This window comes from Lates calcarifer, linkage group LG6 (assembly GCF_001640805.2).
Source record: "Lates calcarifer isolate ASB-BC8 linkage group LG6, TLL_Latcal_v3, whole genome shotgun sequence".
Taxonomy (NCBI): Eukaryota; Metazoa; Chordata; class Actinopteri; family Centropomidae; genus Lates; species Lates calcarifer.
This window is the reverse complement of record NC_066838.1, coordinates 24,513,050-24,538,158: the sequence shown is the minus strand read 5'-3', so window position 1 is coordinate 24,538,158 and position 25,109 is coordinate 24,513,050. Positions and strand designations below refer to the sequence as shown.

The 25,109-nt window shown below is 42.3% G+C and overlaps 2 protein-coding genes and 1 long non-coding RNA gene across 10 annotated transcripts in view; 2 read left to right on the top strand and 1 right to left on the bottom strand.

The window, feature by feature from the left end:
- The window catches only part of lima1a (LIM domain and actin binding 1a), a 75,194-nt gene extending 72,403 nt beyond the window's left edge, over positions 1–2,791 (top strand). For all 8 annotated transcript variants that reach the window (XM_051071423.1, XM_051071420.1, XM_051071422.1 and 5 more), the window contains exon 11: positions 1,027–2,791. In XM_051071423.1, coding sequence (XP_050927380.1) covers positions 1,027–2,107 — 1,081 coding nt within the window. In that variant the 3' untranslated portion in view covers positions 2,108–2,791. The remainder of the gene's footprint in view (positions 1–1,026) is intronic.
- A 1,480-nt stretch (positions 2,792–4,271) lies between these two features.
- spryd3 (SPRY domain containing 3) overlaps positions 4,272–25,109 on the bottom strand; it is a 54,054-nt gene continuing 33,216 nt past the window's right edge. Inside the window, exons 8-11 of the mRNA XM_018675822.2 lie at positions 18,822–18,879; positions 11,739–11,858; positions 11,037–11,194; positions 4,272–7,893 (exon numbers count right to left, since the gene is read on the bottom strand). Coding sequence (XP_018531338.1) covers positions 7,759–7,893; positions 11,037–11,194; positions 11,739–11,858; positions 18,822–18,879 — 471 coding nt within the window. The 3' untranslated portion in view covers positions 4,272–7,758. The remainder of the gene's footprint in view (positions 7,894–11,036; positions 11,195–11,738; positions 11,859–18,821; positions 18,880–25,109) is intronic.
- On the top strand, positions 7,951–10,063 carry LOC108882997 (uncharacterized). Its single transcript, XR_007813459.1, has 3 exons — positions 7,951–8,937; positions 9,172–9,225; positions 9,827–10,063. It is a non-coding gene; the product is annotated as an uncharacterized LOC108882997 (long non-coding RNA).

Sequence of the window (25,109 nt, the reverse complement as noted above, 5' to 3'; positions counted from 1 at the left end):
CTGCCAGATTGACAAAAACAATGCAGCACAAGGAAAACATGCAGAGAGGGAAATGTGTGTCCTGTCCAGCCACTAATAAATGTATTATCTCGATCTTTATCTCTCGCACAAATAAAACTAGCGATCATCTTGCAGTGGGATCATCCCATCTGCAACGCCTGACAACACGCTGACTCTCCAACACATGAATATTCGGTAGTCGTTACTATTGTAGTGGCTGTTTGTCAAAGCTCAAAAATCAAAGAGCCACAGATGCATCAGATATGCAGGCAAAAAAAGTGCATCGTCCAAACAGGAGCTGAAGTTTTTGCTGGTTTACAAACAAAACAATAAAAGAATCCTGCCTCCTGCTGGTAAAAGAAACAAAAAACACAGGTCCTCCCAGGTGCATGCTGGTCCTATATCTGCCTACACAGTTCTACGTTTGAGATGTCCTTAGTGATATTCGGCTCTTACACCAACAAAAAAAACAAACAAACAAATTATATACAAAACGAAAAATAAAAATAAACTAACAAATGAAAATAATGCAGTCAAAACAAAAATGCACCTCAAAGAAATCCAAATTATTAAACAAACTAATACATGGCTCCTACAGCCACATTATTTCATGAGTACCTGAGCCCCTTACCCTGACCTTTACCCTAAACCTAAAACCAAAGGTGTCAGACCCTCCCAAAAGGTGAAAACAGTCCTGCTGTCACTGCCGGCTTTCAGTTTAATAATTCAGGAAACACTATGAAAGAACCAACAGCTGCTGACGAGATTCTTCTCCTATCAGATCAGTCTATAAAAGCGCGGTGCAACCAGGGCAAAAGGCAACCACCGTGGATGAATAAATAAATATCCGGAAAAACCCTTTGCAGAAAGCATGTGAATCCTACTGTATGTCTCGACAGAAGGCCTTTACTTACTACTACACGAGTGAGAAACCCTCTGTGAAAGAGACTCAAACAAGAGTCTGTTTCAGTGATTAAAAAGGAAGAAATACCTAAACTGCTTCTTTTTTATTCCTCTCCTGTCTAGTTTGGCGAACTACGCCTCCCTGCACAACAACGTCTACTGCAAGCCGCACTTCTGCCAGCTCTTCAAGGCCAAGGGCAACTACGACGAGGGCTTCGGCCACCGACCCCACAAGGAGCTGTGGGAGGGCAAAGCCGAGGGCGGAGAGACCTCGCCGCAGTCCAACACTGAGACCAAACCAAAGATCCAGAGCCCACCTCGGGCCTCAGACCTGGAGAGCCCCAGCGTGGAGGACTCCCCGCTGGCTAAAGTCAACGTGCTGATGGCCACCATGGAGGCTTTGGGACAGGGATCGTCAGAGAAGGCGGATAGACCCACCGAGACCCGCCGACTGAAGATCTCCTGGCCGCCTCGCACCGAGCCGGAGGACGGCCGTGCTGGAGCCACAACAACCACAGAGGGAGGATCTGCTGGTAAACCCATCAAAGCCAAGTGGCCCCCAGAGGAGGACTCCCCCTCCTCACCCCCCGAGCAGGCCAGAGAGACCTCCTGCCTGCGCCGGAGCTCCTCCCTGAAGGAGCGCAGCTTGCCCTTCACGCTGGCGGGACAAACTCCTGCTCCCGAGGCCAGAAAACCGAGTCCACCTCCGCCCGCGGACGACCGACAGCTCAGCCCCGAACCCTCGAGCATGGAGCTGCACCATGGCGGCGGGTCGTCGGACAGCCAGACACCCACCGAGGACAGCTGTGTGGACGTTCACACCAGCTCAGGAGAGGAGGAGCAGGAGGGGGAGATGAAGAGCGAGGACACGACAGATCATCACCTCACCCAGGAGGAGGAGGAGGAGGAGGAGGAGGAGGAGGAGGAGGATGTGGCTCCACGAGAACAGCCTGAGCGGGAGGAAGAAGAGGAGAAGATGGAGGAGGGAGATGGAGGCGAGGTGGAGGAGATGCCAACAGAGCTTACGGTCATCACACCTCCTGAGGAAGAGGTGGAGGCCAGCCGGTCGTACCAGGATGTGGGATTCTGGGAAAGCGAGGAGGTGGATGATAAAGACGAGGAGCAGCAGACAGCGCTGACGGTGGAGGAAATGATCAAACGAAACCGATACTACGAGGATGAAGAGGAGGATGAGGATGTATGATCTGCTCTTGGCCAACAGTCTGACAGCCATGAACACTTAACAAGACTTCTTGCCATTCCCTTTTTTTTTTTAGACGTTGTCGTCTTCTTCTCTTCTTAAAAGAAAGTTGCTGAAGTGTCTAGTGTGAACTCTACTGAGATCTTTACTCGTGCCTCTTTGAACAGTTTATCAAACTTTTACACCCTTTCCTACTACACATAGTTTTTACAAGACAGTTGGAGATTGTGTTGCTCTGACGAAATGTGTTTTTTAAAGTATAATATTTAAAATTAAGCCCCATGTAATTAATATTTTTAGAACAGAAATGTCCAAAGGTTGTTACACATAGAATAGACAGTTTATTTTTGTGTACATGACTTTTGTAATTTTCTATTTTCAGTGGATGCCTCGTAATTTGTTATGAACACAGACTTCATGGTCTTATTTATACAAAGACGTGGGAAATTCTTGTCACTTAACAGCCTCTTAATGGAGTTACATTTAAAACCCAACAGAACCACTTCCATCTGATACCATCTTTTCCAAATAGAATAAATCTGTCACTTTCTTTTCAGTTGCCATGTACACAGTTTTCCATGTTAATGACTTATAACTGGATCTGAATATTGTTGTACTGTCGTTTTTAAAACCACGGGACCAAACATCCTAGACTGCTACTGTTTAAATAAATTGTTATATACTTAATATGTTGTGTGAGCTGATAATCCTGTGTCAAACGCTCTGCTGAGGTTGTACGTCAAGATGGCTTTATGATGGGATAGGTTGCAATCCTACAGTTTCTTTTGGTTCTTATTAACAGACAATACTGACCTTATACACTTCTAGAAAAAACATGCAAATAATGGTTTAACAGGATGTAGATGTAATCTTATTATATATTCTAAGATGTTTACCTGCAGAGTTTAACTCTTAAACTGCATTATCACCAAACAGAAAGGATAAACGCCAGCTAGAGGGATTTTTTCACAACCTTGCAACCTTGAAAAGTATTTTATTTTTTTATTATTGGTTTATACCTGATTTATAAAGCATTTGTAAAATATTAACAATAATTCAGTGGCGGGCTGTGCATTTCACACCTAGGCCTTCTAGTGTCCTACATGATTTATACCCCTTCTTTATACTGAAACAATATATCAACAATATATACAGACAGAATAAATGCCATTACTAAAGCAATGCCATAAAAATCCAATGAACACAATTCAACAGGTCCCCAAACACTGCAGCTTGATCCACACCTATCATCTCCAGCAGAAGCAGCATGTTGACTCATAAAATAACAAAAACAATAAAATATAGGTAAAATGCATTTTACTCACCGAAACTGCTGATTATTTGTACACAATCAAAAAACTTCTTCTGTCGAGCGGACACTCTCAGTCCTAAAGCGAATTAAAACTTATCCGAGAAGTGCGACTGGGCAGACTGGACTTCCAGCGTTAGCCTCCATGGCGATAGAAAATGGCTTATTGTTGGAACTGAGACGCACCGATAAACCTTTACCACAGAGTAATTGAATTCTTTTTCCTCTTTGAGCCATTGTGGGTTGAAAAAACAGCTATAAAACCTATGCTAACGTGTTTTAGCTTGCGCTAGTAGCTACAGACGCGGTTTGCTAGCTCTGACCAGCACGCTCTCCGACTATCCAATCAGATGCCATGAAAATGTCGACGTCATAGTAGGCTTGCTAGATAGCCTCTGGTCTCGCTAACTCGAAATCTGATTGGTTAAAGAATCCGCGAGGCCACGATTTCATCGTCATTTATTTCAAGGCGGATATCTGTTACCTTGGCAACATAGAACTGAAATCTGATTGGATAAAAGCTCTAATATAAACAGACTGTATCGGAAATAGCGCAAACAAGAGGAAAGATATCAGTTTAAGAGAACAGACTATTGGGAATAATTTAATACATGCAGTGTTAATGGAAAAAAAACATATATAAAAATTAATTCAGTGATTGTGACAGTGTTTAGACCAGCAGAGAAGGAGCAGCCCACCACTGCTGTAATTATAAATCACAACTTCTTATCAAACCAAATTCAAAACATGACAGCTACTCAGGCACAAATATTCTTCAAGTACACTTAAAATTAGAAAACATAATGCCTCCAACCACAAACGTTGCCACTGTGGAGGCAAAATAAAACAATCCACGACTTTGTTACATTAATGAAACCTTTATTGATATCATACATGTACTGAACAAGGTCATTACAGTGCAAGTGAACAAGGCAAGGGATTATTATTACAGGAGTTCTTGGTGAGTACGTTTGGAGACGCTACAAAAATTGAAACCAGATTTAGCTCTAATTTGGTTGAAAGGTGTAAATTTATTTTTGTAAACTGAGATTCTGAGTAAACTTAAATATAAGTGACTTTAATACCCTGAACTTTGACGTGGCTGAAATGTCCACATCAGTGTCTCATTAATATCTTTGCACTGCCTAGCTTAAACAATTCAGGCTACAACAGCCTGTACGTAAGTCTCTATCCAGCCCTGCAGGAGAAGAAAAACTTCACTTGATTTACATATTTTACACGGCTCTAAAACAAATGCACGACGACAGCTAAAAATAAACATACAATCTCCAGCAGATATGTGATTTAACAGTTAAACCCTGTGTCATAATTTTACAGCATGTTATATCTTTAGCATTACTGTCAGCAGTATCCTAGTGTATACATGATGTAGTTCTTCTACATGCCAAAAAAACAATACAAAACCTGCGGTATGCACCTTATAGGAAGGTACAGAGGAATGTACGCTGAAGTTACAGGGACAATTACAGATGTGAGGATGCAGAGGAAACCAATTCTATGAAGATTTTGGTTAACCGATTTAGCTGATACATAATAATTATAATAATAATAATGTTGAAATCATTCCCTTAAATCTAACAGAAGAAAAAAAGTGTGGAAACCAGCTCCCACTAACACAATATGACAAACCACAACAGTATTTCTCATTCACCTGCACAGATTGCTTTAGTTCTGGGGCCTGTATCACAAAGAAAAGTTAAACTTAGGTCCAACTGTTTAACTGAGCCTAGATTACCGTTATTTACTGATCCAGAGTTGTTAGAGGGGAACTCAAATGAATTAACATGAGTCCTCCAACCTGAACAACCACACAGAACGTTTGTCCCCACCCTCTGATATGACCCACAAGAGCATCACATGAAATAGCGTTGTCAAGGTTACAGTAATTAACACTCTGAGTGCACTGGCAGCAGCATTCCGGAACTTCGTCGCCATGGTTACAATAATAGACACTCTGAGGCTACCGGCAGCAGCATTCCGGAACTTCGTTGCCACGGTTATCATAATAACCACACAGTTAAGCTCATGAAACAGTCCTGGCTTGGTTAGGCTTGGGGACAAAAACTACTTGGTTAGGTTTAGGAAAAGATTGTGTTTTGGATTAAAATACGTTGTTTTGTAAGATTGGAGGACCTTTGTTGTCATGGTTACAATAATAAAGACGTAGTTAAGGTGGTGAAATGGTCATGGACAGAGGAAACAAGATAGACTACTGATTTCAAACAGGAACCGAACAGTAAAAATTAGAAGAAAAACAGTAAAAGTTTGAAAATGAACAAAAATATCTCAAGGGTTGCAGTTTGAAAGAAATTAGGTTATCTCTGTAGCCCACTCCTAATCTGAGATTACACCTGAATGAACAGTCAATGGTCAAGTTGCATTGTGGGTAATGTAGGCACCAGGTTTTACCCAACCACAGAGAACAGCCAGATGCACTGTTCTTGTCAGTACTGCACCAATTCCAAAGATTTTTGTCCCTATCAATCATTTACCAAACAAATCAACCTATGTTTTTGCAAAAAAGTTTCTTCTATTTATTGACACAATCATCATGTAAACAATGATCTCTAAAATGCAATTTGTATCTAGCATCAACTCATCACTTTTGACTATGTTTAGATTCAGAAGGAATGATTCAGTGATCTAATTGGCCGTGTTTGACTCAACATGAGGCGACCGTGTTGATCTACCCCGGTTAAATAGCTGAAACCAGCTATGTGATTCCAGAAAACCTGAGTTAAACCCAAAGATATCTGGATAACCCCACTAATCTCACTTTGTGATACAGGCCCCTGGTGCTGCTGTCGAACGCTGCACAGACAAAACACAAACACATCACAAATTGCTTAATGGCCACTCACACACACTTTTTGTTGTAAAACCACATGCAGCAACCAAAAATAATTGTCTTCATCTTCAAAACAACAAATAAAACATCCAGCAGTTAATTCTACATCACATATGGCATCACAGAAAGGAAGTTACCTTCTGACTGGAAAAGCATGAAAATTATTTGGAGCAGATATTTTCAGTCTCTTGGCTCTTTAGCATCTTTTAATCTCACATCATTCTTAGTTTATGGATTAAATGAAGGGAAAAAAGAAAATTTAACTCCATATGGAGGGGCAAACATGAGTGAGTTAAACCTGACACGTTACAGTATGATGCAATCCAATTCAATAGCCCTGAATCTGATGCTTCTGTGTGAGGTTTGCAAAGGTAAGTTTTACTTTCAGAGGTGTTTACTGGTCACAAAGGTTATTTTTATGGCTGTAGTTGTTGTTGTGATGTTACTGGATTGTGTTATACTGGAAGGTGTTTCCACCCACTGTATGCATGTCTTCCTTTAAAAATCTCCCCAGCCTCAATTTCACGTTCTCAAAGTGCATAAACAAAAACACATTCCCTGAACTTTTTGATGTAGATGATAAATTTAAATGTATATTTTGCAGATTTCTTGTAGAAAATATACCTGACACATTCATTTTACTCTGGCTCCAACAATGAAACTACAGATCTATTCATCCACTCTTGGGGAGAAATATCTGATTTGTTTGGCTGTGATTACCCAACTTGTAATAATAATAACCCTCTGCAATAAACGGATCCAGAGCATAGTGAAACAGATCCACTGCTTCCAGCTTCCAGCCAGCTCCAGGAGAGCAGTGAGCGAGGTGGGGCAACAGCAGGTCCCTGATCGCTCACAGGAGGGCAGCCTCACCCAGGGAGAGGGAGGTTGGGAAAGAGAAAGAGAGAGAGAGAGGGTCTATTCCCTGAAACATAAAGTGCCAACAAGCTCTGACTCGGCACAACTGTTGGCCTCGCTCTACTTTGCTTAGGGGTCGTGACAAATGAAATAAACATGTGCCAGACCTCATGAGCGGGATTTAACAGCTCAGTGTTTCAGAGACACACTGCATGCAGAGGGAGGTTAGATGACGAGGATGACAGCGGTACAGATTGCATAGAATTAACGGTTATGCAGGAGTCGTCTACTCCTGCACTTTGCACGCTGCAGCCCTACACAGCCCACCACCACGTAGGGTCTTCCCCTCTCTGCTACTTCACAACCAAGGAGGAGGGCCCCGGTTGTGTTTTTTTCCCTGTGACGATTGTGAAATGAAGTCTTATAAATAAAAGTCGTGGTAGTGTTGAGGAAGACGGCGGCGATGTGCACGTGTGCGGCTGAACTGAGTGTGTTCTGGCGAGTGTTAGCAGCATGCTAGGCTACTGTGGGTGAGCTCTACAGTGCAGCCAGCTGTTTTTTGTTTTTTGTTTTTTTTTGCAGGGCATCACATCCAAGTTTGAGTGCAGACTCCTCAGCTCATCCACTGAGAGGATGTAAATCCACCTTCACCTTCTCCCCGCTGCTCAGCATCCCCACGGTGGGGTAGAGGCCACCGGGAGGAACCGCCATCTCCCTCCGGCCCATCAGCTTCCCGTTCCTTGTGAAGAACACCTGCAGGACCACAGGGGGGCGACAGTGAGTTAAAAAGCACAAACACAACCCCCGTCAGTGTCGGTAAATCCCCCCGGATGGAGCGTTGGAACAATTAGTCAAGAAAGAATAGACTTTCATAATGACTGATACTAATACAAACTTCATTTCAGAGCACTCAGTGTGCCAGTTGTAAACAGGAATTATGTGCAGTTAGGAAATATCGTTAAATAAATAGGTGACAGTGTAATGTCTGTCTTCTTGAAGAGGGGAAAAAAGTCAGTGTTTACAGTACATGTCTCTACTAAATCAGCAAGTGATCAAACATTATCCAGCTGTTCTCAAAAGAACATCAACAAGCTTTTCAGTGCTAATACCAAAGGCTTCTTTCCAAGTCTGAGAACAAACATCGACACACTAAAAACAACATGTGAAGTACTGTGGAGTGTGTGTCTTCGATAAATCAGGTTGAGTCACATATCAAACATTTACTGTGCCACCCACTCTAAAAAGAAAGGCTTAACCGCTATTCAATTACAGGTGAAGGGTGAGTGAAACTGCAACAGGCCTCATTAGTTCAATCCCAGCAGCGTGGCAGTACAGTGTGTGCTGTGGCTCTGTATTACATACACACACACACACACAGTCACCATTGCACACGTGCAGCCGTGCCCATAGACGCCTCTGTAACGTCACGGAGCTGTGCGCTGAGGCTAATGTGTCCTGCTGAATAAATATTGACAAATCCCTGGATTATGATTCGGCCTGTTCTACTCTCACCCACTTAGGTTTCAGCACCGCGTGCAGTCACACCCGCTCAGTGCCCCCCCCACCTCGGCCTCTGCTTGCACAACTGCGAACAGGCAAAGTTTGCCCCGGCAGCTATGAGTCAAGACAAAGTGAAACCGCAGAAATTAGAAACCGTGACAAACAAACAACAGTTTGAACATGAGTCGGTTTAAACGATTAGACGCTAACACAAAGTCTTTAAATCTAGTGAACTGAAAATACCTAAATCGATCACCTTTCTGCCTTCAACACAACTCCACTGACGGGACTGGGCAGGTAGGCAGCTTCAGCAGCTGCAAGAGCTGTCAGCAATCACACCACATTTCCATTATTACCATCACTATTACTGCTTATTATTATTATTTTTGTTTTTGCTGCCATTACTGTTACTTTTTATCTCTATGAGGAACTTCCATTTCCCTAATCTGAACATCTAAAATGCCAAAACTTTTGCATCAGGTCTCCACGCTTGTAATTAACGTAAAAATAACTGTTTTATTTCATACACAGTACCTGGTGGAGGTTTGTGAACACTCACAGCGACAAGTCAAAATGTTTTTACAGGTGGGTGCCCTCACTGATCTACAGGTGGCAGTAACGCACCAAGAAACGCAGCAATGTGCCAACAAAGGAGTGAAGGAGTAGGCTGCTAGCAAGTGAACATGGATGTAAACAATGCTGTTTTTTAATGTTTTAAAAGAAAAATCCACTGGGCACCTTTAAGTTCACCAACAATCTTGTGATCTCTCAGTTTATTTGTGCATCAATCTTTAATGTAGTTCCTTTAAACCACCGCATTTTAACAGTTACCCACATTTAAGCGTTTTAAAAGCATTATATACGGTTGTTTTTAGTAAATACTGAGTCATTAGTTAGTTACAGTTCATTTTTTTAAAGGATTAACATTAATGAAGTTTGTTTATCAGGCTGTGGTTAGCTAGCTTCCTACCAAGATAGCTCAGTTGCAAGCTATCAAATTACAGAACTAACTTCATACAGGTAAATAATTAATATAATAGGTGTGTGTATAGGTGTGTGTGTAACCAAGCCAATCAGAAATAAGTTTGGATGGAAATGTAGAAATGTCGGGATGTGATGAGAATCAATCCTCGGTCCTAAATTCGATGCCAAAATTCTAAAAATGTGACTGTACTTTTTTTTGTAGGTATCTGTAGATGTTGCAGGTAATGAAGATGTGATTCCTCCGGGACTGAAGCATAATAACGCTGCCACTGTTCTAGTCTGACATTAAATACACAAAGGAAAGAAGAAGAAGTCACAGCACCGACACGAGGAACGACAGCAACAGCTGCTTGCACTGCAGTGTTATTAGTTATTTCTTTTTTGATTATTTGAATGTCACAGTTTGTGTAATTCATAAATAAATTTAGGTTTAAATACACTGATTTTATTGATTCACTTATTATTATTGCACACTTATGTTAATCAGACAAAATTATTTTGTGTTTTCTTAAATTAAATCACTCTTTGCTTAATTATATCATCTCTATAAAATTATAATTTATGTGCTTCACTGATCATTTTCAGTATGAAATTATGTACTCACCACCTCAACAGCCTAACTGAGCACTTCCTCTAAACTGTCTCAGACACATCTTAATGGTTACAACTTGCTCTCCACTGTCTCCTCCTGGCTAATCTGCTGCATTAACACAATGTCAGCAGAACAGGCTGTTTATGAAGAAGAGGTTACACATTATTTTAACCTTGAATTTTAGCCTAATGTTTATATTTGTTTAGTTGCTCATCTGTAGCAGTAATGTGCTGAAAATCAGACGCAAACAGTGAAAATAACTCCTTTTAAATTTGCTGAATTGACTGCGTAAACATTAAAACAGGATTTTATTGCAACAATAACTTTGCAGCCTTTTTACCACGTGTTTGTCAACTCCTCTGTTCCTCATTTCTGTAGCTGAGAGACAAATCCGTAGCTTGTTTCAGCAAGTAGCTGTGAGAAACTACAGCCTGAACAGTGACATGAACTCAGCATCACTTCGCAGGAATTCACAGACACAACAAGCTTTTACAACAGATTTCATGGAGTAAAGACCCACTGCCATCTTCCCCTGCTCACTCCCTGCTCAGCACCAAACAACAGACAGACTGGCTTGAAGAATTTAGCAGCTAAAGAGCCAGAACTCGTTGGTGGAGTCAAATCACAGCTCAACAACAACACAAACATGAGTCCAAATGAAGGTCAGTGTTGCTCTCAGTCGGCTGCATGTGTACAACTACAACACGTTTTCCAGATACATTATGACATATGTGCCACAGCTTGTTACACTGCCCCCAAGTGTCTGTGAAAATGAATCTATAACGTGCGCAGCCGTGTTGTGTTTGTGAGTTTTCCTCACCGTGACCTTCCTTCCCTCCTGTCCCGGGTCTACCTCTTCCCCGTCTTCCTCTTCATCCTCCTCCTCCTCCTCCTCCTCCTCGTTGAGGTACAGAACGTTCTGGACGCTGCCCGCGTGACCCGGACGGACCTCCAGCCGTTCCCAGTCGTCCGTGTCACCTGCAGACCGAAACAGAGCACAGCGTGTTTGAGAGGAGGCGTTCATGTGTAAAGCAGAGCAGAGCAGAGCAGAGGAGACACAGGATTATTAACTGATAAAATACCACAGTGTAGAGAAGTAAGGCTGCAACACAAGCTCATTAATGCCACAAAATGAGATGTAAGGCCATCGTAGCGTTAGCTGACATTAGCTGCTGGCTGTGAATTAGAATACGACAGCATTTCTGAAAGGTTTTTACGTTTAGCTCTTTGAAACCTCTGTACTGAGAGCAGGAAAGTCTAGTCCACTAGATTTGTCTCTCATGGAAAGGACGTGGGATAAGAATTTCACCTGCTCAGTTTCCCAAGCGGGGGAAAACCTTGGTTACCATCCAGCTTCTTTCCCACAATTGGACTCCGTTAAGACCGAAATGTTGCTGCAACCGTCTTACGCTAAACCACGATAATTAGGTTTAAGAGCAAAACCTCCCACGAACATGTCAACCACTCTCTCGGTGAGTGACAATGTAATTGCACCACCTGAACCCTCTGCCCTCGCACCTACCTTCTCCATCCAGGATGTAGTCTCGTGGGAACATGATGCCGCAGCCCATGATGTCGCCTTTGAAGCAGCGAGGACCAAAAGCGTCTCCGACCCCGCTGCCATGAAAGATCTTCCCATCATCTGTCAGAGAGGAGGAAACTTTTAATTGTGCTGTTGGGTATAAATGATTTACAGGGTGCTGGTACATTACAGCTGCTGCAATGTAATCCAATATCATTTGTCCTCGTCAAAGTACATCCACTTAAGTGCTTGTTTTTGTCACTTGTTTCGGCACTTACGGAAAAACACACTGTGGATTTATTGAACCAAACGACAGCAACAAATAAAAAAATAGATTTGGTGACTTAAATGATTTGAGACGATATGAAGCTACAGCTCTGAAAAAGAACCTGATGGAAGCCGAGAAAGTAGCAATAACAACTGATGCCTGGACAGCTTTCACGTTGGATGAGTGGAGTAAAGTTAGTGCATCGACTTAATATCGACATAATCGACTTAAATTGGCTCGATTAACGAACTTCAAAAAGTGCCTGTCCCTTGTAGCTACAGAATCGATTCAATGCAGAAGTATAAATCGAGCATAACACAAATCAGTTTTACAAAACAGACACTTGGTGGTTCAGACTGAAACGCCACAATAAAGGAGTACAATCCCAGTATGAGTTTATAACTGTGGGACATACACCTACAGCAGGCGAGAGAAAATATTTAAGACTTTTAAAACCTTTTTAAGGAGACTAATTCAATGGTTTTTAAGTCTTTTCAAGGCCTATGTGTGTTCATTTTTGTCCTTGTGTGTTCCACTTGCAAGACTTTTAATGTGTTTACCACAGTGTGCAACATGTGTACATGCAATGCAGCACTAACATACAGGACATCCTGACATTCCAGTCAGATGATGATGATGTGTAAAGGTGAAAGCAGCGCTAGTAAAAACACTTCTCTTCCACACACACACACACATATATATACACACACACACACACACACACACACACAAAGACATAGACAACATCTAAAGGAAATCATCAAAACAACACATACTACAGTTGCAAGAGACAACAATGGAAAAAAAGGGCAAAAGAAAAACATTGCAGAGGTAGCCTGCAGACGAGCGCTCCTCAAGCGAAGCGGCGTGGCTGCTGCTGGTAAATATTTATGGAGTTGTCATGGGACCCGTCCCCGGCTCAGGATACTGTTTAAACAATCTCTATCTGAGCACCGGGAGGGAGACGGAGACACTGTATCATTACGGCTCCCATGCGGGCCCTTGTCACAACACCACACACTAGGCAAACAGTGGAGCCACGCCGGCACAGGAGGCGCAGCGGCGCTAAAAATAGCAGAGCTTTGGAGAGTGACAAGGGCCTGGCGCTGGAGGTGAGCTGGAGGAGGGGGGGTGGGGGGTGGAAGTCCAGGTTTAGGCCTAAGGACGGATGCTCATTGACTGGGACAGGCTGGAGGGACAGCAACAAGCAACTGGAGCAATTTTTGTATTCGTTGGTAGATTTTATTCCACCAAACACTTAAATAATCAAAATTAATTAATAAGTTTTTAATTGGGCTTAAAACACACAACTTTAACTCTCACTTTTACTCCAGAGACGTCTGCAAAAGCACAAGCTCTGACTGTTGAATGAGAATGATCTTTTCTGTTTTGTTTCTTGCATGAGTTTCCTGTGTATTTCATCCATAACATCTGACATATGAAAACATTTCGATAATGAATTTAGCTCATTCATTAAGCAATGAATTCTCTGTTCACAGCTTCTCAAATGTGATGATCTGCTGCCTCTATTTGTTTTATATTTCACTGTAAGCTAAATATCTTTGGGTTTTGTACAGATTATCAAACAAAAACATTAATTAAAAACAGACAAAACATGACATTTTGTAGATTTGATTTTGTACTTTCGATGCGTTTAGTGGGCTTACAAGACACAGAGTTTAAAATAGAACGGCAAAAGTGAAGCTGCAGACGCCTAAATATTCAAAAACACTTGATCCCTCCTAAATGCTGGCTTTAAATATTCTTAAAACTTTGTTGAGACATCAAACAACAAATAAAAATTGACTGCATGTATAAAACAGGTGGATTACTCCTTTAAAAGTTTAAAGAATAAAGATAAGGCTTTCTCTTAAACGACAAAAAACTTGTTTTCTGATATTTTATAGACAAAGAAATGGAATCCAATAATAACTGTCAGCTGAATGTTTGTTCATAAAGGTGATACAGACACCACATGTACGGTGAGCTGAAAGCATTGGTCAATTAATCAATTAGTTAATCAACAGAAAATAAACCATCAATGATTTAGATTTAAGTAATTTTTCATGCAAAAATGCCACAAAGTCTTTTTCTCTCTGTTTCTAACTTTGGGTTTTGGACTCGTGTTTCACTATTTTTTAAAAATATTTCATTAAGCAAATTATGAATTAATTAATAAAAAAAGAGTATAATCAGTAATCCCTGGTTCCTGTAATCGTGTGGTGACGTCCACACACACACACACACACTCGGGTACATCCTCAGTTCATCTGATTATAAAGTGAATTTACCTGAATCTCGTCAGTGCTACAGAAATGATGTCACCAGATCCATTTTTCTCCCATTAGGTAAGAAGAGGATATTATCGCTCTGCACGACATGTTGCTACTGAATAATTGTTTTTGCAGAACCAGGGCCGGGATCAGATTAGACCCTGTCACTGATGTACAGTGCAGGCGTTAGACTGAGCCCTGTTATAAAACAGGTGGATTACTCCTTTAAAAGTTTAATTATTTGGAAGAAATTAACACTTTATAAATAGACAGTGAAAATAAATTCTAGTCGCAGCTCTGACGTTCTGCACGGTGAATAATCTCGTCATATAAAAAGTCTGTTTTCGCAGAGTTCATTTTTGCAGGCAGCTGTGTGAGGCTGTGTTTGTTTTTGAGCGTACAGTAAAATCCTCTGTTGCTTTTCTTCGGCGTGCTTTGGTACTGAAACGGGTGGAAATCGATACGCAGGAAGCCGGCTGAGTTTGGAGCTAGGATGTGGCGGAAAATGTTAAAATTTGTGTTGGAGACCAGGGAGTTTAAAATTAGCATCGAGGTGTTGACCAAGGTTTGGCTCCGACCGAGGCTGGCGACGGGAGCAGGAACATGGCGATCGCCGTTAGAGTTGAGATGGTAAGAGCGAGGCGGTGGCGGGGACCGTGACCGCCACCAGGTGCTGGACTTCAGGTTCATCCAAAGGAGCAACAAGGAAGGGTGAAAACCGGATCTGAGTTTAGGATTTGGAGCCAGGCCCAAGGGAGTGAGAGGCCTCCTGAGAACCTGGCTGAGGACTGAGACCAGCTGGGAATAAGGAAAACAGGCTTTCTCGTAACATGAGAGTTTGTCTGGGAAAGACTGGGCTTCCCTGCCCAGGGAACAATGACTTCACAGACTCTTAAAACATGAAAAATTAAAAGAAAATATTTATATTCTTCCATTATTCCACACACACATGTGAGTTTGCCCATGTTCCTGAGAATTTACTATAAATTCCATGTGCAGCTGCAACGTGAGTTTATCACTAACAAAGTGTTGAACTGTTGATATTTAATATACAGTACACTTTGATTTAAGCATATGAAAAATACATTTAAATAATCTTTGGTTTGATCCAGTGCAGAGTGAAGCCGTGCAGCATGAGTAGCAATGATTCTGGGCCTTGAGGCAGCTACTAGGACTGTCACTTTTTATTGGAAATTCACCTGTTTGAAATGAAGGCTGCAGCCTCTTTAACCGTGTCAGACCATCTGATGTAGTTCACTTGTGATCCAGCAGAGGGCGCTCTATCAGCTTGACCAATTTCATCAGTCGATAGGATTGTTTTGTCACGAAAATAGGGGACAACAGCGACAATCTCAACACCAAAACATCTGAGAAACAGCGTGTGGAACTATTTTGGGTTCATGGATCACAAATAAAGATAAGGCTTTCTCTTAAACGACAAAAAACTTGTTTTCTGATATTTTATAGACAAAGAAATGGAATCCAATAATAACTGTCAGCTGAAACCTTAGTTGGTTTTATTGATTACGTAGACCTTATGAGGCAGGTTGAATGTTTGTTCATAAAGGTGATACAGACACCACATGTACGGTGAGCTGAAAGCATTGGTCAATTAATCAATTAGTTAATCAACAGAAAATAAACCATCAATGATTTAGATTTAAGTAATTTTTCATGCAAAAATGCCACAAAGTCTTTTTCTCTCTGTTTCTAACTTTGGGTTTTGGACTCGTGTTTCACTATTTTTTAAAAATATTTCATTAAGGAAATTATTAATTAACTAATAAAAAAAGAGTATAATCAGTAATCCCTGGTTCCTGTAATCGTGTGGTGACGTCGACACACACACACACACACACACACGCACACACACACACACACACTCGGGTACATCCTCAGTTCATCTGATTATAAAGTGAATTTACCTGAATCTCGTCAGTGCTACAGAGATGATGTCACCAGATCCATTTTTCTCCCATTAGGTAAGAAGAGGATATTATCGCTCTGCACGACATGTTGCTACTGAATAATTGTTTTTGCAGAACCAGGGCCGGGATCAGATTAGACCCTGTCACTGATGTACAGTGCAGGCGTTAGACTGAGCCCTGTTATCTCGGGTTGGGTTGGTGGTGAGGGATGGATGGCGGCGGCGGTGGCAGGGCACAACCTTCATCTGTGGGTGTTGAGTCATAGCACGTGTGAGTCACTGATGGGGGGTTCGGAGGGGGTGACGGCGTTAATGAGGCTTGCTGAGGAGCACTCACTGGTTGGATGGCTGGTTGCTCCTGATAGGGCCCACAGGGGCCCACAGGGGCCCGCAGCGCCCCACGGCCCATTAACTTGCGGAGCCAACGTGAGCCAACACACAGGATGGAGGTCCACGCTGGGCCAGCGCCCAATACAAACACTGGTGGTAACACCCGCTCAGGCCAAAGAACTCTCAAACTATAGAAGCTATACAAAGGAGCTGCGATATGGTTGGCAGGCATTTGTGTATGTAACTGGAATATATCTGGAGTAAAGTGACAACCTTAAAAGTCAGTAACACACATCACACGTGATCCAGGTCAACACTGGTCGCGTGCCCAATAAAACACGCCATAAATCAAGGTGACAGAAATAGAGCTCAGCAGTCGAACTGTAAAGTATAAATAAGAAAAGGAGGAATGCTGCACCGAATCATTATGTAATTTATGTATTTGCCTCCAGGCTGCATAATATAACTAAAAACACTATCTGGATTCTTGGAAAGTAATGATAAAACAATCAGTGCACCAAGAAGCAGCATGGGGCATGACAGTAACATAACAATGAGTTTCAACAGTGTATATGAAGCCAAGCGCTGCCAAGAATATCCAGGCAGATATTTGCCCCTTTACATACTGAGGTCAAATAAAAACAACTAACCATAAATGTTAAGAAAAAGACACGTGGAGTCACAGAAACTCCTCTTGGCTCACACCGAGCAGGAAAACCAAAGTAACAAAGCTGAAGTCATTCATTCTTAAAGCAATTTCTGCTGTGGTTGTATGACCTGGTGTATATAACACGGTGTATACATTAAGTTTTTGTCATCCTGCCAAAGAGCGTCTGCGTGCAATTCTTGAGGCTCCTCAGCTGTTCGGTGAAAATCTTGGATGCATGGAGGAAGCGAGGGGAGACATGAAGAAGAGGCCCCGGCTGTTGACTTTAAGTAGCTGGATCAGAGCCTGCACCTTAACCCAAGCACGGGAAGGCAAACCTCATACGCACAGCGTGGAAAACCACATACATCATTTTAGTCTCTAACAAATAAGATTAATGGGAGCTGTGCTGGGGCGTGCACATTTCTGTGGTGTCCAACGCGCAGCAGCCAAACCAGGCTGACCACAGCGCTAGCCCTCTTGGACTGGCACGACGAGCATCCGCGAATGACTGGCCTCGTCTGTCAGTCAGCAATGAGGTATCATCCACAGACCCCGGCAGGACACACAGCATCAACTGTTATTATTATTAACGTATCCCAAAGCATAAACGGAATCTGCAAAGGGATACGGGAATTCAGGACTATAAACATCAACTCGAAACACGGAGGGAATGTGCGGAGTGAACAAGAAAATGTGTTTTGATAGCTGATTTGGAGGTCAACTGGAAGAAAGTATATAAACCTTCCTCTAAAAATAAAATCGTACACATTTCCTGGTGGAAAAACATTAGACAGAAAATGACATTTGTGGCGTGTGAATCACTCAGAGTGCGAGCAGCTGAAATCCCCTGTGAGACAGATTAACAATGGGATGCTTCAGACCAAAATAAAGTTGATAAAAGCCAGCAAGCTCCTAACTGCTCCGCTCAGATAAGGACTAACAAGATCTTGACTGTGACAGTGGATCGTCAGATAAAGAGTCGGCTTCCCACTGTAGCTTGTGCGGTGTAATAACAACCACCTACCTACTGTAGCTGCCGCTATTCTCATATCACGGCAGCAGCGTTTGATAGCTAATCTCTTAGCACTGATAGCGAGGGGTGCTGAGGCCTGGAATGGGAGCTGTAGGGGTTTTGTGCAGATGCCTGTGCAGATAATACTCACAGGCCTGTGGTCACAAACAACCAAGACGGAACGTGTGTGTGGAAGCATAGGAAGATAGAGATAACTTTGACTAAACTCAAGTTTTTTTTTTCCAGCGTGTGTGTCTTTTTTTGTTCATCACTTAGAGATATTTAGATCGCCAAACTCCCACAGAAAGAGATAGAGATGTAGATACGATCCCTTTTCTTTTTCTGATGCTGTCACCGTCTTTGTTTTATCTGCCTTCTGTCCTTTTCATCTGCCTGCAATCCTTCCTTGATCTCTGTTTGTGCTAGGCACCTTAACATCCAGCTGAGGCGGTGTCTCTGTGATGTTTACATCTAAAGGCAGCAGATAGATGCTTAAGAGGAAGTATATCCGATTCACAAATTTCTAGGGGGGGAATTCCACACACACAAAAGGAAATAACACACAAACTTCAAGAGAAGACTGAAAGAGAAAGAGAGAAGAGAGAAGCAGGGCTGAACTCTCACCTGCATGATAGGCGACCGAGCCTCTGCTCCATCCTGGGTGTCTGTTCCTGGGATAGTCCTGCACACACAGACCGACACACAAGGTCACAAATACACATTTTTACAGTAACTGATATGATTGTTTTTAAACCTTATGTCACACAATTTCACTGTCTACCAGAGAGGAAAAGCCAGCGACTGTATATAAAGATGGTGGAGCCATTGTATCGATGTCCACCATGCCCAACCAATCGTGAGTCAATCACAGCCGTCGATCGTGACGTCTCGCCCCGTTTTTAAAGCATCAAGTAACTAATAAAAACCAAACTTATCTGTAAAATGAACTTGCATGACAACCATCTTTTTGTCGTGCTGTTGATGTTTTAGTTTGGCCCATGTCCCATTCTCTAACATGAAGGAAGCAGGATTTATGACCTATACTGCAGCCAGCCACCATAATGGTGTATTCCCAAACAGGACTTTTTCTAACATCACCTGAAACCCCACAAAACAATGTGGTTAGCTGATGAAATGCTAGTTAGCTGGGCATGCTAATGTTTGCAGCTTACATTAAAACTGAATAAACACACTTTTAAATCCATTCCTAACACGTTTATTCTTGTTTTTTGATTTGAAAGGCGATAAAGGCGACAGCACCCATCCAAACTCTTTAAATGCAATCTTACTATACAACCATGCACATGTGTAGAAAGTCTGGCAGGTCTTCTGTGGCTAGTTACATGTGCTAACCTATAAATGGTCAAGCATGGTGCAGGGGAGAGGTTCAGCAAACAGTAACACAGATTCATATTTATATATGTGGCTCAAATGCACATGAAACAATCTAAATCACCTCTAAATTACAAAGTACAAAGCCAGGTCAGTGCCAGGTAGTGTATCATCACCACTGCAGGCTGCTATATTCCTTTAGCCATGTTAATGAGGATCCCTTTCTGTTTCCTTCACTGTTTTGAATATCTGTCGGTGTCTGCTATTTCTCTCAGAGCTGACAATTTGTTTGCCTCTCTCTCCTTCTCCCTCTACATCTGTCTGCATGTACAGTACGTACGTCTTTCTCCAGGGTTTCACGATGCCAACAGCAATAACTAGCGGGCCAACTTTCGGATAAGATCAGAGCATGACTCAGAGGTAATTACCAGAGATTTTCATCTGTCTTCTAGGCTGCACCTCCATTACTGTAGAAACACAATTCTGAGCAAGAGAGGAAGGACGAGGAGGAGGAGGGCAATGACATTTTGCTTCTCTTTTATCTCGCAGTAGGCTACATCTTCTAAATGCTTTCCTGTTTGCTGTCTATCTTGCAGGTAAACTCTCTCTGCTGCATTTCTCTTCAGCTAGTATTAACAGGCAAAGAAGGCAAGCAAGACATCCAGAAAAGAAGAAAAAGTCAGCCTTCATCAACTCACTCTAAAGGGAAATGTGCTTTTATCCAAACAAAAGAACAGCCACTGATGACTGATGCAGAGACCGCCGAGGCAATCCATTACTCATAAGCAAAATAAGGTCGATTAAATTATTACTATTAGCACCTGTGTGGAGACGAGAAATGAGTAATAGGGACAAAGCTAGACAGCAGCTTGGTCAGGCCAGGCACACAGAGTGCAGCATTCAAGGCCAGGACATCGGGGAAACATCAGCGATCATGTCTGACAACCCCACTGGGGACTGAGGAACAGGAAATGGAGATGGATGTGGGGGGAAGAAAAGCTAGAGAGCGGGAGAAGGTACAGAGTGAGACATCAGCAGAGGAAGACAGAGAGACATGGAGGAATGCAGCTACTGCTCCAAGCCCGAAAACCCTCTTGATCCGCCAAGTCTGCTCCTCTTCCCCCCTCGTCTCGACCACAAGCCCGAGGATTGCTCCGGCTGACTGGCATGTGGGCTTCATCTCCACAAACCGGAGAGGGGAAAGTCTGGGTGCTTGGTCCCTGATTGATGATCCACACGCTCGGATCTGATCAGTGATTTGGAGGAACACTCTGAAATAAGACAACATTAGGAATGGCTAAACAAATAAGGGATGGATTTATAGTGTTTTAATGTAAACCGCAGACTTGTGTCTGATAAATGGATCAACTGTTAAACGCCTGTTTTCATAGCTGTCTTCATGGTGATTGTTGTGTCCATCATCTCTAATTCAAAACATCTACCCAGTGTGCTCTATCCATCAAATAAATATGGTGTTAGTGAGAAAAACTGAACCAGCACTCCCTTCTCTACAAACCAAGAATGTAGCTTAAAGCAGTAGCTGAAAATTACTGTATCTCCTGCTCAGTAAGGTCAGCCCATTGGTCGACTACTTTGGTTCTCGCTGAAATATCTCAACAACTACTGAATGAATTCCCGTGACACTCTGTACAGACATTCACGCTCCCCAGAGGATGAAACTTGCAGACTTTGGTCATCCCCTGACGTTTAGTCTAGTGCCACCAGCAATTTGACACTTGTGTCTCAAAGTGAAATGTCTTGACTAACTGCTGGTTGAATTACAATGAAATACAGTGCGGACATTTATTGTGAATACAAGTTTACTCAGCAACCCCCAAACCAACGGTAACAGTGTTGCATTAACCTTCCTCATGCTAGAAGCCGTTTCGCCTGCGATGTTAAAAGTGGAACCATGCATTTGAAAGTCTTAAGTGCTAGAATCAAAGGTAACTGGACTCATTTTAGGTTCGTTTAAGATGAGTCACCTCTCATCTGGAAGGCTTCTTCAGTTGACTCTCAGGACAACAACCAAAGGTGAAATACCTGGGACTCCCCATTCAACTTTCAGAACTGAAGAAACTTTTCAGATGAGAGGTGAAACGTCTTCAAAGAACCTAAAAGAAGGTCAGTAGCCTTCAACTCTAGCACTTAAGACTACCGTGACCTGGATGACTGAGAACCCACACAGACATATGTTTGAAAATACAAACAAGTGGGGAAATTAAGCAGCCAAACGTTTCTACATGTCCAAGTTTTCTACACAGATCAGTAAGTGGTGAGGATGCTGACTTTGACTGTGCCATGTTGCTGTAAGCTTCAGTCTCCACCACAATATCATGCATGTTGCCATAAACTGTATATGTAAGACTCCTTTTACGATATTCTTGTTTTAACAGACGTCACTGAACAGTCTTCAAATTAATCTGACATACTGTGGTTGCTACACCTGAAAGTTCTGTGGGGCAATCCAATTTGCTGTTTAATAACAACCCACGTTGAAGATAAACACACTTTGCCAAGTAGTCAGTATTAATAATGGATGTCTCTGTACCAAAGAAAAAACAATCTGACAGTGTAAAAATAAGATAGTAATAAGATTTGTTCTGTGGGACTTGGAACAGCTTACCTCTGATAAAAGAAACATTCCAACCTATTGTGGTTTGGAAATTACAACAGCTGCTGTGATTTTTGTTTTTCAATCGGTGGTGGCGCCACTAAATCACACCTAAACTTCTCTATCAACATATGATGGAATGCATTTCAGAGTGAGAACACCGTGTTAGCCAGCTGGTCCGCTCTCACGAACGCTTTCGAAACACGGTCAATACCCCCCGCTGGCCTGCAGAAGCCATCGGTGAAATGCAAGCTGCTTCTAAAAACAACAAATACTGGCGTTGTGTCCACAGCATAGCAGAGCAAAGGCCTGCAATATCAGATCCACAGCTGCCACACCGGTGTCATCAGAGCAGCCAGCATTTCCACACTGTGGCAGAGTAAACAAGTCTAAAAGAATACCAAGCGGAAAGGTGCGGGCCGAGAGGAAAACCATGTGGAAGCAGATACCCATCATCTACTGCAGCTATCAAACTGACATATCGCAGATCTGTCTAAAAATATAACCTAAGCCATGCATTACTACGGATGTGAGTGAATGGGTGTGTGTGTGTGTGTGTTCTGAAGGTACAGTTTTGTAAGGAGGGAAAGTAGTGCGTTTCTGTTTGTACGTGCCCACACAACTTCACCTATAGGGGTTGGGCAGACACTGTGTAGGGAACTAATGCAGGTCTGTTTGTATAACCTTGTGTCATCGGGCTAAAACCTCTAGCTCCCCACACGATAACAGCAACCGTCTGACATTAGCTGAAGATCTGACTGGAGAGAGGAGAACAACAGCCCTTCTGTGCGTTATGTGTTTGGGCATGTCCATCACTTTTTACGGATGCAAGTGTATAAGCAAGTGCTTGCTCGATACAAACAGATAAAACTGATACACTACTGAGTTTGTTCTGTTGTTGAATGAGTGGCAGCTTAGCAGTGTACTCATTACTTTATACATACATTTAAATATGTCCTTAATGAACATCTTAAGGTTGTAAACCAGGTATTAACTGACTGACTGCCTTTGAAATGCAGAAATCTAGATCCGATTGTGATTAAAAGATTAAAGCCGGGGTTCCAACCCATCCATCCATTTTGCTGGGCTTAACCAGGGTCAGGTCATGGTAGCAACAGGCTAACCAGGGCATTCCAGACATCCCTCTCCCTAGAAATGTTTTCCAGCTCCTCTAGGGAGATCCCAATGGCGTCCCCAGGCCAAATGAGGTTTATAATCCCGCCAGAGAGTTCTGGGTCTACCCCAAGATCTCCTCCCAGTTGGACATGCCTGGAAAACCTGTAAAAGTAGGGCGCCCAGGAGGCATCTTGATCAAATGCTCGAACCACCTCAACTGGCTCCTTTCGACGGCTCTATTCTTTGGTCCCTCCAGAAGTCAGTGCTCCTCACCTTATCTCTAAAGTTGAGCCCAGACATCATACGGAGAACACCTATTTCGGCCACTTGTATCCGCGATCTTGTTCTTCGGTCACTACCCAAAGCTCGTGACCACAGGTGAAGGTTGAGACGTAGATTGACTGGTAAATCAAAAGCTTTGCCTTCTAGCTCAGCTCCCTCTTCACCACAACTGTTTGGTACAATATCTGAATTACTGCTGGCGAGGTTCCAGCCCCCATCCCAAAATCTCACTTGCATCAAAGGTAGTACTATCCAATGGCCTAGGAGCTACTGAGGATTACATTGCTGGACCAGTCAAAAACACACCTTGAGGCTGCTAGGAATTCAGACTTGCAAGGAAGCACTTGTTAGTAATATCAATATTATGATCTGGTAGAGGAATTTCACTGAATGTTATTGACATTTTAAGAGAGACTTTGTCAAAACAAGACTAAGAGTCTACATCCATGCTAGGGGCTCTGTGAGGCTGCCAACTTTAGAGTTAGACTGATAAAATCTGCTATATATCAATGTATCAGCCAGTATTAGCTCACTAGCTCCCGGAATAAATCGGTGTACATGTCAGCTAACCCCCCGCACTCTTCCAAACCTTTGCTAAGTAACAAGAAATTGCTGTTGAGAAATGCCAACATATGTCTGAGGTAATCAGAAACACTAAAGTTCATCTACCAGTGAGCATTGACAGGTTTATTTTTTGTAGCATTGGATAAATTGAAATTCTAACTTGACGATGACACTAGATAAAAAGTCAGGAGATCACGAAAGTTGGTGCAATTCATCCTGTTGGGAACATGAATGTCTGTATTTCACTACAATCCATCCAATAATTGTTGAAATTTCAACCAAAACCATAAATGTCTACTCGCCGGTGGTGCTACAGGAAAAGTACAGGGATCACCAAAGTCATTTGAATCAATTGTCTGTTGTCAGTTGTCACTGCATAGTAATCCAGACTGCGTTGAGATTATGTCCGTCTCTGGACCAACCTCGCCATCCAGAGCCACACTAGCTACCAACTGCCATCATCAATCTCTCTTTCCACCCCTGAACTAACATATATTCAGTCATCAACAGTCATGTAATAATAAATTACCAAGAACATGATAACTTTGGTGGTGGATTCTTAAGAGCAAAAATTACATCTCAAACCACGTAGTTGTTCTTGGTCTGTTACTAGTCCAATTTACAAAATCGAATGTTTTAAAGGGACTTTAGAAATTGAGTTCTTGTGACTGATAGTTCCTGGGATTATTACCTTAAGCAGGGCTGACACAATTATTTAATTATCAATCAATCCACCAAATATTCTTTTAATTGATTCAGCGGTGTGTGAATTAAATGTCAGAAAATTGTGAAACATCACAGTGATATCTTTAAATGTCAACAGTTAAAAACCCAAAGATATTCAGTTTAATGCCATTTATGACACAGAAAACCATCAAATTCTCATACTTGAGAAGCTGAAAATACAGAATAGTTTACATTTTTGCTTTAAAAGAAGACTAAAACCTTATTATTTGACAGAATCAGATCAACTGATCAACTAATTGACTTAATGTTGCTCTAAT